This window comes from Leptidea sinapis, chromosome 2, assembly GCF_905404315.1.
Source record: "Leptidea sinapis chromosome 2, ilLepSina1.1, whole genome shotgun sequence".
NCBI classification, from domain to species: Eukaryota; Metazoa; Arthropoda; class Insecta; order Lepidoptera; family Pieridae; genus Leptidea; species Leptidea sinapis.
Genome location: NC_066266.1, coordinates 1,308,408 through 1,323,551, shown reverse-complemented (window position 1 = coordinate 1,323,551; position 15,144 = coordinate 1,308,408). Strand labels below are relative to the sequence as shown.

The 15,144-nt window shown below is 36.6% G+C and overlaps 1 protein-coding gene across 1 annotated transcript in view; it reads right to left on the bottom strand.

The window, feature by feature from the left end:
* Positions 1 to 14,237, bottom strand: part of LOC126972603 (tyrosine-protein kinase-like otk) — a 93,779-nt gene extending 79,542 nt beyond the window's left edge. Inside the window, exon 1 of the mRNA XM_050819461.1 lies at positions 14,017 to 14,237. Within this exon, the coding sequence (XP_050675418.1) occupies positions 14,017 to 14,059 (43 nt within the window). The 5' untranslated portion in view covers positions 14,060 to 14,237. The remainder of the gene's footprint in view (positions 1 to 14,016) is intronic.
* Between the last annotated feature and the right edge of the window lie 907 nt (positions 14,238 to 15,144).

Sequence of the window (15,144 nt, the reverse complement as noted above, 5' to 3'; positions counted from 1 at the left end):
CAGGTGATCGAGCTGGCCATGGGATTGTACCTCCTCGTCCAATCCACCTACTTGGGTAAGACTCGTTTAAATATTCCCTCACTTGTCTGCAATAATGAGCGGGTGCGCCATCATGCTGTAACCACATCCTCTCACATACCTCCTGTGGTACATTTGCTAATAAATTACTTAAGTCATTTCTTAAAAATTGCAAGTACCGAGCACCATTAAGCCTCGGTGGGAGCTCAAATGGACCAATAAGTTTACCATCTAAGATTCCAGCCCACAAATTGACTCCAAACTGGTGCTGGAATCTATCTTCTCGTACAATACGTGGATTCACAACAGCCCATTCATGTAAATTATGAATGTTAAACACTCCAACTCTTTTAAAACACGATTCATCGCTCCATAATATTGAATTGAAAAATAGTGGATCTTGTCGGCATCGGCGAAGCATCTCTGCACAAAAATCTATCCTCCGTTGATAATCAGCAGGTAATAGTGCCTGCACTCGTTGAATATGATAAGGGTATAAACTGTTTCTTTTTAAAATGCGATGTACTGTTGTTTTTGCTATACCAGTACGTCTTGAAATACGACGAACACTCGTAGAAGGTTCTTCTGTCACTTCGGCCAGTATTTGAAGTTCATCGACTCTTCTAGGTCTTCCCACGTTGTTTGCAGCTCCGGGAATTCTGCCTTCTAAATACGCGTTATTTACACGGAGAAAAATTCGATGATCCGGATAGCGGTCGCGATTAGGATAGCGCTCACGATACGTACGGGCTGCTTGCCGAGCGTTTGCATTACACAGACCGTAAATAAAATACATCTCAGCATATTCACGAGGAGTATAGGTATTAGGCATTTTATAAAATCCGGGCAAACAGTATCCAAATCACAAAGACAAACAAGGTCCAATTCAAGCGTCAGTCACCAAAAAAAAGAGTCGTAATGGTAGCGAAGTAAAAAACACGTGTGCAGCTACGAGCTATGAGCAAGTCTCTGATGAAACTAAGAATAATTTGAAAAATTAGGGTGTGGGGATCATAGGCGTCGGCCAATAGGACCCCGTAAACGAAAAAGGTACCTGAGCGAGAAAGAGATAGCATATTGTGTTATCTCTCTCTCGATAACAAAATAATTCTCAGAATAGATAGCGCTTAAATGTTTCTCGCAATTGGAGTCTAAAATTGGTTATTAAGTTATTTTTTTTGTAAAATGTAATATTGTTATACCTTTTTGGAATCAGTATGAACTGCAGATGTTTTTTAAATAATGGTCCGCAAGCCTGTCATACATTTTTTTTGCACTAGCTTGCTTCAAACATCACGTTCCAAATTTAGTTATTTGATATTTGCGCATGTTTTGGTTTTTAATTTTCAATTTGGCAATATTTATTCACAAAAATGGATTTAATTGTGAAGACACATGTTTCCTCAGCCACCTTAAGTTAAGAAACAGGGCAAAATAAAAATAAAAAATATTTTTTTTCAACTTTTGTGTTGATAAGGGTAGAATTTTCAAAATAATGCTTAAAAAATCATATCTTTTGAACTACTGGCCCTAGAACAGTAAAATTTGGTGTTTTCGAGAGATGATGACCACCCCTATCACGGGTATCCCGTTGGTCCACTGATTACGGGACACCCTGTATAGTGATATTACAAGTTACAAGAACAAGACGGCATAGATGTGGTACTGTTTGCACAGTCTTGAAAACCGACGGAAGATAAACTAAATTAAAATAATGGATTCTATTAACTAGCAAATGTAAGAAAGCAACGAACTGAATAAAAACGTCTCATTAAATCTATGACTACTAAGTGGCCTTATACCAATATATAAAGGTATATGTATATGTGGTGGTATACCAATATATAAAGAGATGATACACTGAATTATTAAGACCATATAAATATATCGCTTTTTTCATTTCGGTCAAAGAAATAACACTTATAAATGTCAAATGTTATTCTTTTAACCATTTTCCATCGCTTGGGTGAAAGTTGAGCGTTAATGAGAAGAAGCCAAATAAACTCTTTTAAATCAACATGCTTTCGGAAAAAAGTGACTGTGACAAACGGACAGACAGACATGACGACTCCATAAGAGTTCCGTTTTTTGGTATTTGGCTACGGAACTCTAAAGAGTATGTTACCACTTTGTGATAATTTGAAAATGAATGCCCTCTAAGAAACTCTATGAATAGGTATTACATAAGGATGTTAATAGGACACCATCATATATAATGTTGTCATCATCATCATCATCAGCCGGAAGACGTTCACTGCTGGACAAAGGCCTCCCCAAAAGATTTCCACGACGATCGGTCCTGCGGTGCCCATCCAACGTATTCCGGCTTTCATGACCAGAAAGTCGGTGCATCTTGTGGGGGGCCTACCAACACTGCGTCTTATAATGTTGTAATATAATATAATGTTCACACTTTTACACAAATTATCTTGCCCCAAACTAGACATAGCCTTTACTGTGGGTACAAGGCAACGATATATTTAATACAATATACTTACTTAAACATACATAAATACATATAAACATCCATGACTCAAAAACAACATCTACATTCATCATTAAAAAATTTGTACCTACCGGGATTCGAACCCGGGACGTCCAGCTCATTAGGCAGAGTCACTATAGACTGGGCTTTATGGGTCATCGATAACTTATGGATGCCGTCCATCCAATGAATACAAGAAAACTTGTTTAAATTACAATCCTAATTTAAGTTAGCATACTGTTTTTTAGGTGACACTAAATGCCAGCGATCTTGAGCGATATGAGTTCACGGCTGCCGGCCTGTCATCAATGTAATAAAGCCAATATTTACAAAATTCTTGCGTGGAAAACAGTTTATATGCTTACAATCCTCGTTATTCACTACAAATCTGAATAAATGAACCTACACAAAAAAGAAGTACAAGCTAAACGAATAACTTTTCTGAGAGAACATTTATTGCCAAAAAAAATGCGTCACGCCATGCCAAAAAACTTGTTTAACTTCAAAGAAAAGTAGTAGTTCAAAAAGGCTCGGCAGTGTTAACTATAACCAACAGCAAGCATAAGCAACCTACAAATAAGAGTTAAGGATATGTGTAACAGGATTAAGTAGTGTTCATAGCTCGAAATGCTATACTTTCAGCACAAAACTTGTCTAAAAACACCATATTTGCGTGTTTTCTGCTTACTCTTCGCCTTAAGGGGGCAACGAAGGAAAAATCGGGCAGTGTGGCTATTTTTTAACGATCTTTTTACTGGAAGAGCACATACGAAAAGAACAGGGCACCTGATATTAATTGATCATTGTCTTCCGTAAACAACAACATAAAATAAATATGAGAACTTATCCCGCTTTTCATTCCCAAGGCGTGCTTGACGCACAAATACTCGTGCGTTTTGCGAAATTAGCCATCAACTAGCAAGCCTCTTAGCGATATGAGCTCCGCATCGCAGCGGAGACTTTCTATAAGCGATCCTGCAGATACGGAATTCATTCGTATGCATGTTTGAGTACATGCCTTAGGTCTGCACTCTGTAGCGACACTGAATGACTAATATTTGATACGAAACAATATTTTATTTTCATAGTTTATCTGTCGAGGATTGTGTGGCATCGTAACAGCCAAACTAATCGAAATTGAACATTGTAAAAACATTATTCGCTAAGAAATATTATCAATAATTAATTGTGGCACAAACATATTCTAACAGGTTAATTAAGTACATCGACAGCCTTTTGTTTTTTCTAGTTTAGTATTAAGCTTTTGTTGCACAAATAGGTTAAGAACGGGTTTTTACATTGCCGAGTCAGTTTTCAGAGTAGTTTAATAGTTTCATCTTTACTGAGATGTACTGTGAGAGCTTTAGTGAAACATAGTTTTATCTTGTTTGGAGCCTTACAGTACTTAACCGCTAAGGCCTAAGGGTTATAGAACAACTTCCATGACGTCCATATACATCGACATAAGCTTAGGTCCAAATCTAAAAGTTTGTACAGTTTTTGTTTTTAAAATCTTTTACAATTTTTTTTTAGGAATGGAAGGTTACTCCTTCTGCGTGTCGGTCAACTGATGGTAAATATCGACCACCCATACTATCTTGCAGAGGAATCCCTCGACCGGCTCTTTAGATGAGTATGTATACCCATATCGATCAGCCTGGACATACTTTTTTGTATATAAGAGGGGGCAAACGGGCAATAGGCTCACGTGGTGGAAAGTGGTAAAGCAGCCGCCCATGGACACCGCAACACCAGGGGTCAAGAGATGCATTGACAACCTTTTTAGTTGGGAATATACTCTAAGATCGAAATTCCGTAAGTCATATCGGTTCGGAGAAACTGCAGCCAGTAATTGACTTCACAAAGTGGCAATGCGAGGCAAGAAATTTTGTTGCGAAACGTGCAATTGTAGAATACTAGACATCATCGTGATGCGGGTGAAAATGAAGCACTTTGACGTCATGTCCGGTGATGGCATTTGGCTGCTGGTATCAACATTAAGAACTCTGTGCTCATCGCAATCAATTTTATTCCAGTTTGGTTGTAGGCGGGAATTTCCTTGGAAACCGCCATGCTATCGCTACAATTTAGATAATCGTATAATAAATATTTTTGAACCGAAAAGATTCAATTATTTTGGTTTTGATTTGTCTAAGCCGTTCAAGCAACACATTCCCATACATAACAGGTACGACTCGCAGCGGGGTAACTGGTTTGTTAAATTGGCTCAACCGGACTTAATTATAATGGATCGTTCATTTTTTGCTAATTTGAGCAATTCCGGAATGCAACGCCGGACCCAGAGGGCTCGGCGGCACGGTCAAGTGTGTGTCGGTAAAAGTTACACATTACGTCATAATTTTGGATCAGTTTGATGCATCAATAAGCTCGATTTAGGCCGATTAGACAAAAAAGCTATGGAACCAAAAAGAATAAGTATGGCGTGTGCAAAATAGACATTTAGCTTCGTTCTCTGTCGTTCTTTGAATGGACAAGGCCTAAAATACATCTACCCACATGCAAATTTCGGTTTTAGTCCATGCCGGAATTTGCAAAATCCACTATGATTCGTGAACTGCCCCGGACAAACACAAAGTAACAGAAATTTACCAAATTCATAGGAATGTTAGCACAGTAGATAAATATTTTATTTGAATGAAAATTTTTAGCCTCCATTTGTTCCGGCTCGGAAACGATTGGACCTAGTTTGAGCAGACATTGGTCATAGCTAACGTTAAAGATTCAACGATTATTAACGATAAAAATAAATTTCTTTTAAAAAATTTGGGTTATTTTTTAAGTGGGAGCATTATAAGAGGAGAAGAATGTGTGCTAAAGAGATGGAAAGAGTATTTTGAAAGTTTGTTTGAAAGAGAGGAAATGCATGAACAACATCCGGCAGCTTCTATTGAAACTAATATAAATGTTGATGAAAGTGAGATAAGCATGGATGAAATAGTGAAAGCATTGAAATGTATGAGATTAGGTAAAGCTGCAGGGTATGACAGGATTACCGTCGAGATGCTGAGGGCTGGTCAGGGCATAGTGGCTAGCCAGCTGTACCGCCTCTTCAATTTGTGCTGGCGAAATGGGCAAGCACCAGGAGACTGGTGCAAAGCTGTAATCGTGCCATTGTATAAGGGAAATGGGTCACGACAAGACTGCAGAAATTAGCGCGGTATAAGCCTTCTCAGCGTCGTCGGTAAATTGTATGCAAAAGTGTTGATTGAAAGAGTTGTGAATGAAACAGACGAAAAAGTATGGGATGCACAAGCGGGATTTAGAAAGGGAATGGGATGTACGGATCAGGTCTTTTCCTTGCGGTGCATAGCCGAAAAGTTTTTGGCTAAAAACAAAAAGGTCTATTGCGCGTTCGTGGATCTAGAAAGGGCCTATGATAGAGTGGTGAGGAATGAATTGTGGTCAGCATTGTCCACGAGCGGTGTGAGCAGTGTCCTCATACGAGCATTGCAATCTCTTTATAGAGATTCTAGTGCTTGTGTAAGGATAAACGGGGCATACACTGAATGGTTTAATATCGAAAAAGGTGTTAGACAGGAATGTGTAGCGTCACCGTGGCTGTTTAATCTGTTTATGAACAATTGCTTTACAGGTTTAAAAGAGAATGACAGTGGGTTGAGAATGAATGAGTTACTCGTCAAATGTTTTCTCTATGCTGATGACCAAGTATTACTTGCATCTTCAGCCGAGGAGTTGCAAGAGATGGTAACTGCTATGAATGGAGTTTTTGGTAGAAAGGGAATGAAGATGAATGTAAAGGTAGTGACAGACTGCAATATCGTGATTGGAGATGAAAAAATTGAACAAGTGAATGAGTTTGTGTATCTGGGTTCTAAATTTACAAGAGATGGAAAGTATGAAAGTGATATTGAAAGAACAGAGAATGCAGGAAACATGGTGAATGGAGCTTTGCACTCCTTTATGAACAGTCAGAAGGTGTCTAATAAGGCTCGCTTGGCTGTGCATGAGGGGGTGTTGGTTCCAACACTCATGTACGGAAGTGAAAGTTGGGTATGGCAGAAGAAACATGAAAGCAGAATAAATGCAGTTGAGATGAAAGCGTTGAGAAGTATGATAGGAGTTAATCTGAGTGACAGGATAAGAAATAGTGAGATAAGGAAACGTTGTGGTCTGAAAGAAGATGTTGTGACAAAAATTGAGAAAGGTATGCTGAGATGGTTTGGACATGTCGAGAGAATGAATGAAGAACGAATGACGAAGAAATTGTATAAGGCCAGTGTGAATGAAAGTGTTGGAAGGAGTAGACCTTGGCGGACGTTTCAAGATCAAATCAGGGATGTCTTGAAAAAAGGCCAGGTCAAGAGTACCCTAAACCGGAGAGCATGTATGAAAGGAATAATGAAAATGGACGAAGCGAAAGAAGTATGTAAGGATCGTAGCAAGTGGAAAGAAGTGGTCTCTGCGTACCCCTACGGGAAAGAGGCGTGATTTTATGTATGTATTTTTTAAGTAAGTATATTAAATTAATAGATAATTATGTTAAGATTGGAGGGGGCATAACGCTTTTGCGAAATCGGAGAATGAACAACCGTGACTAAAAAAATATACAGATACAAATATAAGACTGTACACGTTAATCTAAAACATGTTGTCTAGTAATTACTAGTGACGATCAGCTAGTACCTAGCATGTCTCCTGCCATTGTTGCTTCAATGTAACTCTATAGGTAACGTTTAAAACTGAATAGCTTTTGACCCCTACCACTTAGAAAACCAAACTCAAAGAATTCAAGCTTTTCTCATCAAGACCATTCCAACGATTCTGGGTCTCTACCTATTGTGGTTGCTGAGGAATAAAACTTCAACGCTGTCTTTCGTATATAGATATTAATATAGATTTCTTTGATGACCGTTCGTATAGTATTTACGCCGTAGGTACTAAGGGTTTATTTTATTTTTTATGATATAAATTTACATCTTTTTCGTACAATACTTAATCATGTTTTCTGTACATTTCTGTATGATTTATAGAGTGAATCCATAAATATCTTGTATATAAATTACATTTGTTTTTTTTATGAAAATACGGGACGAGATGGTAATTGATACGCCCTACCCATTACAATGCAGTGCCCCTCAGGATTTTTGAAAAGCCCAAAAATTCTGAGCGGCACTACGATTGCGCTCGTCACCTTGAGACATTGGATGTTAAGTCTCATTTGCCTAGTAATTTCACTAGCTACGGCGCCCTTCAGACCGAAACACAGTGATATTTCACATTACTGCTTCACGGCAGAAATAGGCGCCGTTGTCGTACCCATAATCTAGCCGGTATCCAGTGCAAAGCAACCTCCCACTGGTAAACATAACCAAAGCTTCAATAATACCTAAGGGAAGGCACTAACGAACCCATTTACTTCACAAAAAAAAAATAAGAACTACATTGACCGTTTACTTTATATTAATTTAGTGAAACTTAGACGCTCTTTCTGGCTTAAAATAGCTCATGCTCATTTCATTCTTTTCTCATTTAACGGATAGTGGCTCTTTTAACAAATATCTTTTGATATGAGCGATAGTTCCGTCTTCAGGACTTGCTTGGAGGCAGAAGTGAAGGCAGCACACATCGTTTTGGATCGGCGAATAGCCACATTACGGACCAAACCACTGGGTTCATCCGAGGTCATTCCTGACATTAGAGGTTTGATAAATAACCTCGAGAAGTTGAACTGGCCAGACAGCCGGGCCACCACTCAAAATAGGCCCATGGTAAAACATCGAGTTGCAGAAAGCAGCTCGTAATTATCCAAGTATATACCACACTCACGCCTGTTTCCCGTCGGGGTAGACAGAGACCACAGAGCGCCACTTGCATCTATTTTTCACAAGCCCCGCGCGCTACCTCAACATCCACTACTCTTTTCACATGCTCACCAGTTCTGGGTGCTTCGGATCTTTCCTTTTCAAAGTCAAAATCAAATAAAGTTTATTCAATTAGGCTTAAACTAAGCGCTTTTGAATCGTCGCGTCACTACAAATATTTCTTTTAAATTACTGAATTTACCATAATTATGTTCGTAAGAAGAACATACAAGAAACTTAACGGCCACTCTTTTCAATCAAACACAGTATTTTATAATGGCTGTAATATATATAACAAATTAGTTTGTAAGATGCTGCATCCAATCTATGACTCTATTTAAATAATATAAGCTATTTAATAAAAAGTAATAAAGAATTAAATTGTTTGTGTAAGGATGCCTCATGAACATGATGGTCGTGATCACTGTCATAATTAGTAATTGAATCCAACAAATACAATGATTTATTAACTATAACAGGTCGGTCAGGTGGCACCACAAGCAGCACCCGTTCACGAGTTGACGCATGGGCCAGTCATCGTTCCCCTCGCACGTATTTGAAGAAAGGAGACGACCCGGCAAATTTGGGATGTTTTGATAAAAACAACGGTCGACGAACGTACTACTTCGAGGACTCCCGCAACCGACTTGCCCACACAAACTTGCCTTATATATTTGATGCGTATCTTCTTTCTTCACTCATTCACTCCACGTGTACAAACCGATTCAACATCCTCTTTCAGACCACATCGCGCTCGTATTACCGCATTCGGAATTCTATCAATCAGTCTCATGCCACACATACTACGCAGTGATCGCATGCCAAGTGCACTAAGTAATTCTGCTTTCATGCTTTTTTTGCCACATCCAACTCTCACTATCCAAGTATTTACTTATAAATGAACATATTTTATCATATTCATTCAAATAATGTGAGCTATATTCCCGCAAAGCCACACGCGGCGCCATAATCCCTGGCTCAAAAGGATAAAATATTTAAGTGCGGCGGCTTGCAATGCGAAGTAAATGTGATGCATATTTATAATGAACTTTTTAATTTAAAAGCCATGCCGCGTGCGTTCGTGTAAAGTTATTCGTAATATTATATATTTACTAGTTTCTGCTCGCGACTCCGATCGCATTAGGCTTATCCGTATTTAAAGAACGCCGTTGAACTATGCCCGCTAATTTTTAACTTCCCGCTAAGAAAATAAAAAATTTCAAATATCGAGAACTTTTACCCCGTTTTTCGAAAATCGAGTTATCATCAGATCTTGACGTTTTAAGGTCCTATGAAGCTTCCCTGACTATTCCCGCGATTGTGTCCGTACGTCTGTTATGTAGTTATGTATTTATGTATGTATATGTGTGTTTGTGTGGATGTATGCAAAGTCTTATAATTTTTGAACGGCTCGATCGATTTCATCGCGGTTGGCGCCAGTCGAAAGGTCTTGACCAAACTTAAATTTTGATGTAATCAGCTCAGCGAAAGAAAACCGAATAAAGTGTTTTTCGGAATTACTTCGAAATTCCGGATTCGATCAATTGAAACTCAAAGGTTATTTATAAAGAGGCGTTTAAACACTGCGTCGAATGCTGCAAACCGCATGAAAGTCGTTTCATTCATTCAAAAGTAATTGCCATTTAAAAATTCAAAAAATAGTGTTTTATAAAAAAATATCAGACATGATTTTCAGAATGATTTTTTCAAATTACTACGAAATATAATACTTATATATATATATATATATATTTAGATAGATCTGAGTTCTTTTTAAATAAAGAGCTCAAAATCATCATAGGTAAAATTTGAAGCATTTCGGTGTGGAATAAGCGTTTTCCTATTTTTTTATACAGGAAGGAAGAAGAAAGGACCTAGGCAGAGTAAAAAGAGTCGAAAAAAGGCAATATTTTATTTCTGTAATAAAAGGTTGGTAAACCTACAGTACGCATAATGCCATCCCTCAAATAAAATACACTTCATTGTATTTTTAAGTAATTGGTCTACTTACAGGTAAAAAGTGGTTCAATTCCTCTCGGGACGACGATCCGTATAATTTCTGCACCACTTTATAACACATGAATGCATTTTAAATTTGTTTTATCTGTTTTTTAAATCTCTTCTGACAGGGATTCAATCGTACTCACTCGCCTACCCAAACTGATGAGCGTGCCGGTACAGTTTGTAAGCCCTGCCCACTAACGGTATAGTTTTAGTTGCGCTATTTTAAGGCGAAGAGTAAGCAGAAAACACGCAAACAAGGTGTTTTTAGACAGGTTTTGTGGTGAAAATATAGCATTTGGAGCTATAAACACTACTTTATCCTGTTACACATACCCTTAAGTCTTACTTGTAGGTTGCTAATGCTTGCTGTTAGTTAAACTTAATACACCAGAGCTATTATGAACTAGCAGTTTTGTTTGCAGTTAAACAAGTATTTTCTCGTCATGATGCATTTGTTTAGTATACTGCTCTCATAAAAGTTGTTCTTGTAGCTTTTACTTTTTTGTGTTGGTACATTTATTAAGATTAGTAATCAATAATGAAGATTGTTAAAATTGTTGTTAAAATGTTAAATTTTTGACACAAGAAATTTAAAAATATTGGCTTTGTTACATAGGAGCCGTGAACTCATATAGCTCAAGGTCGCCGGCATTTAGTGTCGCCTTAAAGCGTCAGCAATGCTTCCATGTTTTATATGCGTTCACTGTTTAAAGCTCATGAGACGTATACTACGTCTAAAATATAAAGACAATATTTATTTATGTATTGTATTCAACCCGGGCGAATCAACATGACAGACACCTGGCTCAAATGTCGTTTGTGCAGTGTACAGTGTGCAAAAATTTTTTGTTACCATTTCACTTTCTCGTACGAAAACGAATAATACTTTTATTTTTTAAACGTCTTATGCATGTATATTGTTAAATTGAAGATGTATCGGTTAAGGTAGTAACTTGTCTTGCGATTTATACGGAAATAAAACAAAAATAAATAGTTATTCGTATTTTTGTATAAGATATTGATTTACCATAGTTAAAAAGTTATATTTTTACTATCACGCTGAATTGTCACATTCTTGAATTTTTACTATTCCAAATACCATAACGATATCATAGTCATTTATTTAAAAAAACTACTAATCTCAATAATCAACGTCTAAACGTAACAATGACAAAAAATAAATAAAAAAAACTTACACGCCTTGTAATCCTTTAAAAAGTATTTTATTTAAACCAAAACGTATCAAATATCTAATAAGAATAACTTTAGAGCACAGAGACACGTGCAACGATAACTGTATGCTATCACTTCTTTTGTGTGTCTGTTGTAACTGAACTCCTCCTAAACGGCCGGACTGATTTTAATGAAACTTTCTGTGTGTCTTCAGGTGGATTCAAGAATGGTTTATATTTACAATTCAACTACCTCCTAAACGTCTGGACCGATTTTGATGATTTTTTTTGTGTTCCAGTGAATTTGATATTGGTTTAGATTCTCAATTCCGGCAATATAATATAATTCTGCTGCTCATGTGTATGTTAGTGAACTCCTCCTAACGGCTGGACCGATTTTTCAAATTTAAGATGTGTGTATAGGACAGTGTTTGTCGGGTCCACTAGTATAAATATAATTTAGTATTCAACACATTGTAGTTAGGTAGAGACTTGGCTTAAGATTCCCAATGCCTAGAATCGATTTAACAAAAAAATAACCCTGTTATAGTTAATGTTTTAAGTAAACACATTATCCACTCAACCAACTTTACTATCTCTACTGCCCTCGCTTGATTGTCAAGATGGAGAGAGATATCATATTAATTTGTACAAGTTATAGATAAGCAAGACTCAAATTTCAATAATTCTCATTGCACTATGACAATGAGAAAAACCTTGCATAATAAATATTTTTACAACATAAAAAGTTATATTAAACATATAAAACTATATGTATTATGAGATGCTGTCTAGTATTACAACTGTTAGTGAGAAACAGTGAAATAAGAGTTTATGGTTCAGTCAAATAAATGATACATATAATAAAGAGAAAATTTAAATTAGCACATTCCACTAAAATTTCCATTAAAATCGGCTTGTGAAGCAGCTGAAAAAGCTAAAGCATGCAAATACAGGGGTCTAGGCTCCGAATATGATTTTGTCCCATTCAGTGTTGAGATGCTTGGTCTGTGGGTTCCTAGTGCTACAAGGCTTTTTAACGAAATAGTTTAGTTGACAACACAGGAGACTGAGATGAGCTGGCAGGAACCACTGACAAAGAATTGGATGTAGTTAAGCAGAAAGAACTCAAACCACACAAAAGCACTTTTGAGTTATATGTATTTGAAGTTTTAGCTCTAAATAATCTTCCATATATATCCAAAAAAACAGTTTCTGTGTACATTTTAAAGATAGGGTTTGACATGACGGATTCAACATTCAGGAGTATGATGGCATACTTAACTCTATTTTGACCAAAGTGTGGTTTGAGTCTTATCTGCTTAACTACGTCCAATTAGTCGAGCTATTCAAAGGGGGACTCTGCCAGTATCTTTAGAACCTTGCCTAAAGGAACCCCTTTTAAGAATATATTTTAGTTATTACATTATATTATTTAAGGTTTTTAGTTTTAGGTTCATTGTTCAAGTATTTTTTTTTATTTCTGTATAAATAAATGAATCATTTGTTTAAAAATCACTTTTTGTATTGTTTGAAAATGAGGTATTCACCTGGCAGTATTGAAACAGAAAGGATGCTGTATAAAACATATTTTATAGCTGATGATTAATAAAGGATTAGAAAAATAATATTATATAAATTAGGATGCTATCTGATTATCACCACCCAAGCTTCTCTTTCTCCTGTTTGGCCACTATAGCCAGTCTTCAGTAGGAATAGGTGTATGACATGTACACATACTTTATAACCATTAATGGAAATGTACTCCTGTCATAACACTTAAGACTTTAGTCCAAGCTAGTCCAGACATCAAAGCTCTACTCAGATATTTAAAAAGTTTCTGGAGATTTGCTTAAGGAGAGCCCATACTATTATGAAGATAAACTTGCAGTTAGATGCCAAAGATATGCATTCTAGGATTATGTGGCCAGCTGATTCTTCAGCACAAAACATAGACGCCAGTGTGTGGTATCTATAACATACATGACACATGCCTATTAATCTCTCTATATTTAAACTAGTAAACATGTTTTATTTATAAAAGCATATAAAGACAATATATGCTTGGATGAGGGCAGTGCAGAACCAATCGTAGTGGAGACCTTTGGGATAGGCCTTTGTCCAGCAGTGGATGTCTACTGGCTGATATAGTGATGACAAAGACAAACTAGTAAGTAGATCTAGCCATTCGTTCATGCAGCAATGTTGCTCTACATGGCAGGTTTACCAATTTTTTTCTATGGTATGTAAAGATAATCTAAGTTGAATATTGTGGACATTCAATTTTCTCTTTAAAACACTTCAATATTTATTCATAATTTTAATATCAATACATTTAAGAACATCAAAGCAAACCGTAAATGTACATAAACAATGTCAACATCAAAGCCGGCGAAAACGTGTAACGAATAACATCCCTCTCATTAATACGCAGAATGACCGTAAACCTAAAAATAGGAATCTAAGGACGAAAGGATGCGGTTCGACAACTTACCATACAGAATCAGAAATACGAACAAAACACGACACAAACACATTTTTAGACAATACTATTTAAATCTTCACTGTATGTATCGATAGCAATTTAATAAACAAACCATTGTTTAACTGAGAAGATTTTTTAAAAGTTACATATATACACAATGTTTTAAATTCAAAATGCTCAACATCAAGTATCAGCCCGAATAAAGCGAAAGAACGACGCCGAGTGCCGACTGCGAAGTGCGACAAAATACAAATTACAAACACACTACACAGTACCTACCTACTTAGTTCATGACAAGTTCATGAGTTGACTTTGACTGAAATTTGAGAATTCCTACGACCTATTTGACAAATGACAACGAACAACAAATGTCAAAATTTTATAGAACAGTTTGACGTTTAGTTTTGACATAAGAGGCATAAGGATTTTAGTGGCCTAGGATTTTATTTACATTTTTTCCATACTGGAAAAAAAAAGGCTGCATATGGATTAGAATTGAAGTCGCCCCTTTCTATCGTACTAATAGGTGCATCTAATCCCACCCATACTTTAAATCCCCTATTAAAGATTCTTAAACAGTTAGCTTATTACCAACATGAAAACACCCAATGCCCTAATAACCATTACATCATCCAAACGAGTGTTGTAATGAAATTCATTACAACATTATATCATCCGTTTTCATAATAACACTCTTTTGGATGATATTATGGTTACTAGAACTAACTTTTTTAATGTTAGCAGTAAGCTGTTCCAGAATCCTATACAGAGGATTCATATTATGGGTGTAGATAAAGTCTTGCATGCAACTGTTGATAATTAGGTATTAAAACGCTGATGTGATACTATTATCACACTAGGCTTCGTCTAGTGTGATAGACCCACATTCGTGTTTTAATACCACTTAATACACAACAGTTCCATAAGTAACTATTATATTATCTCTCCAGACTTTATATTATCCGATAATTTAAATGCAATTCTTCTTATAATTTCAATCTTTTTATAAGTTCTTATAGACTGTTTTCCAATTGCATCGAGCACTCTCAAAAGGACTGCTTTAGCGTGATGCGTAGAATAGATACCAACTCAGTGGCAGAAAGTTTACGTGTGTTTCTGTCTATAAGTTGGCATTGA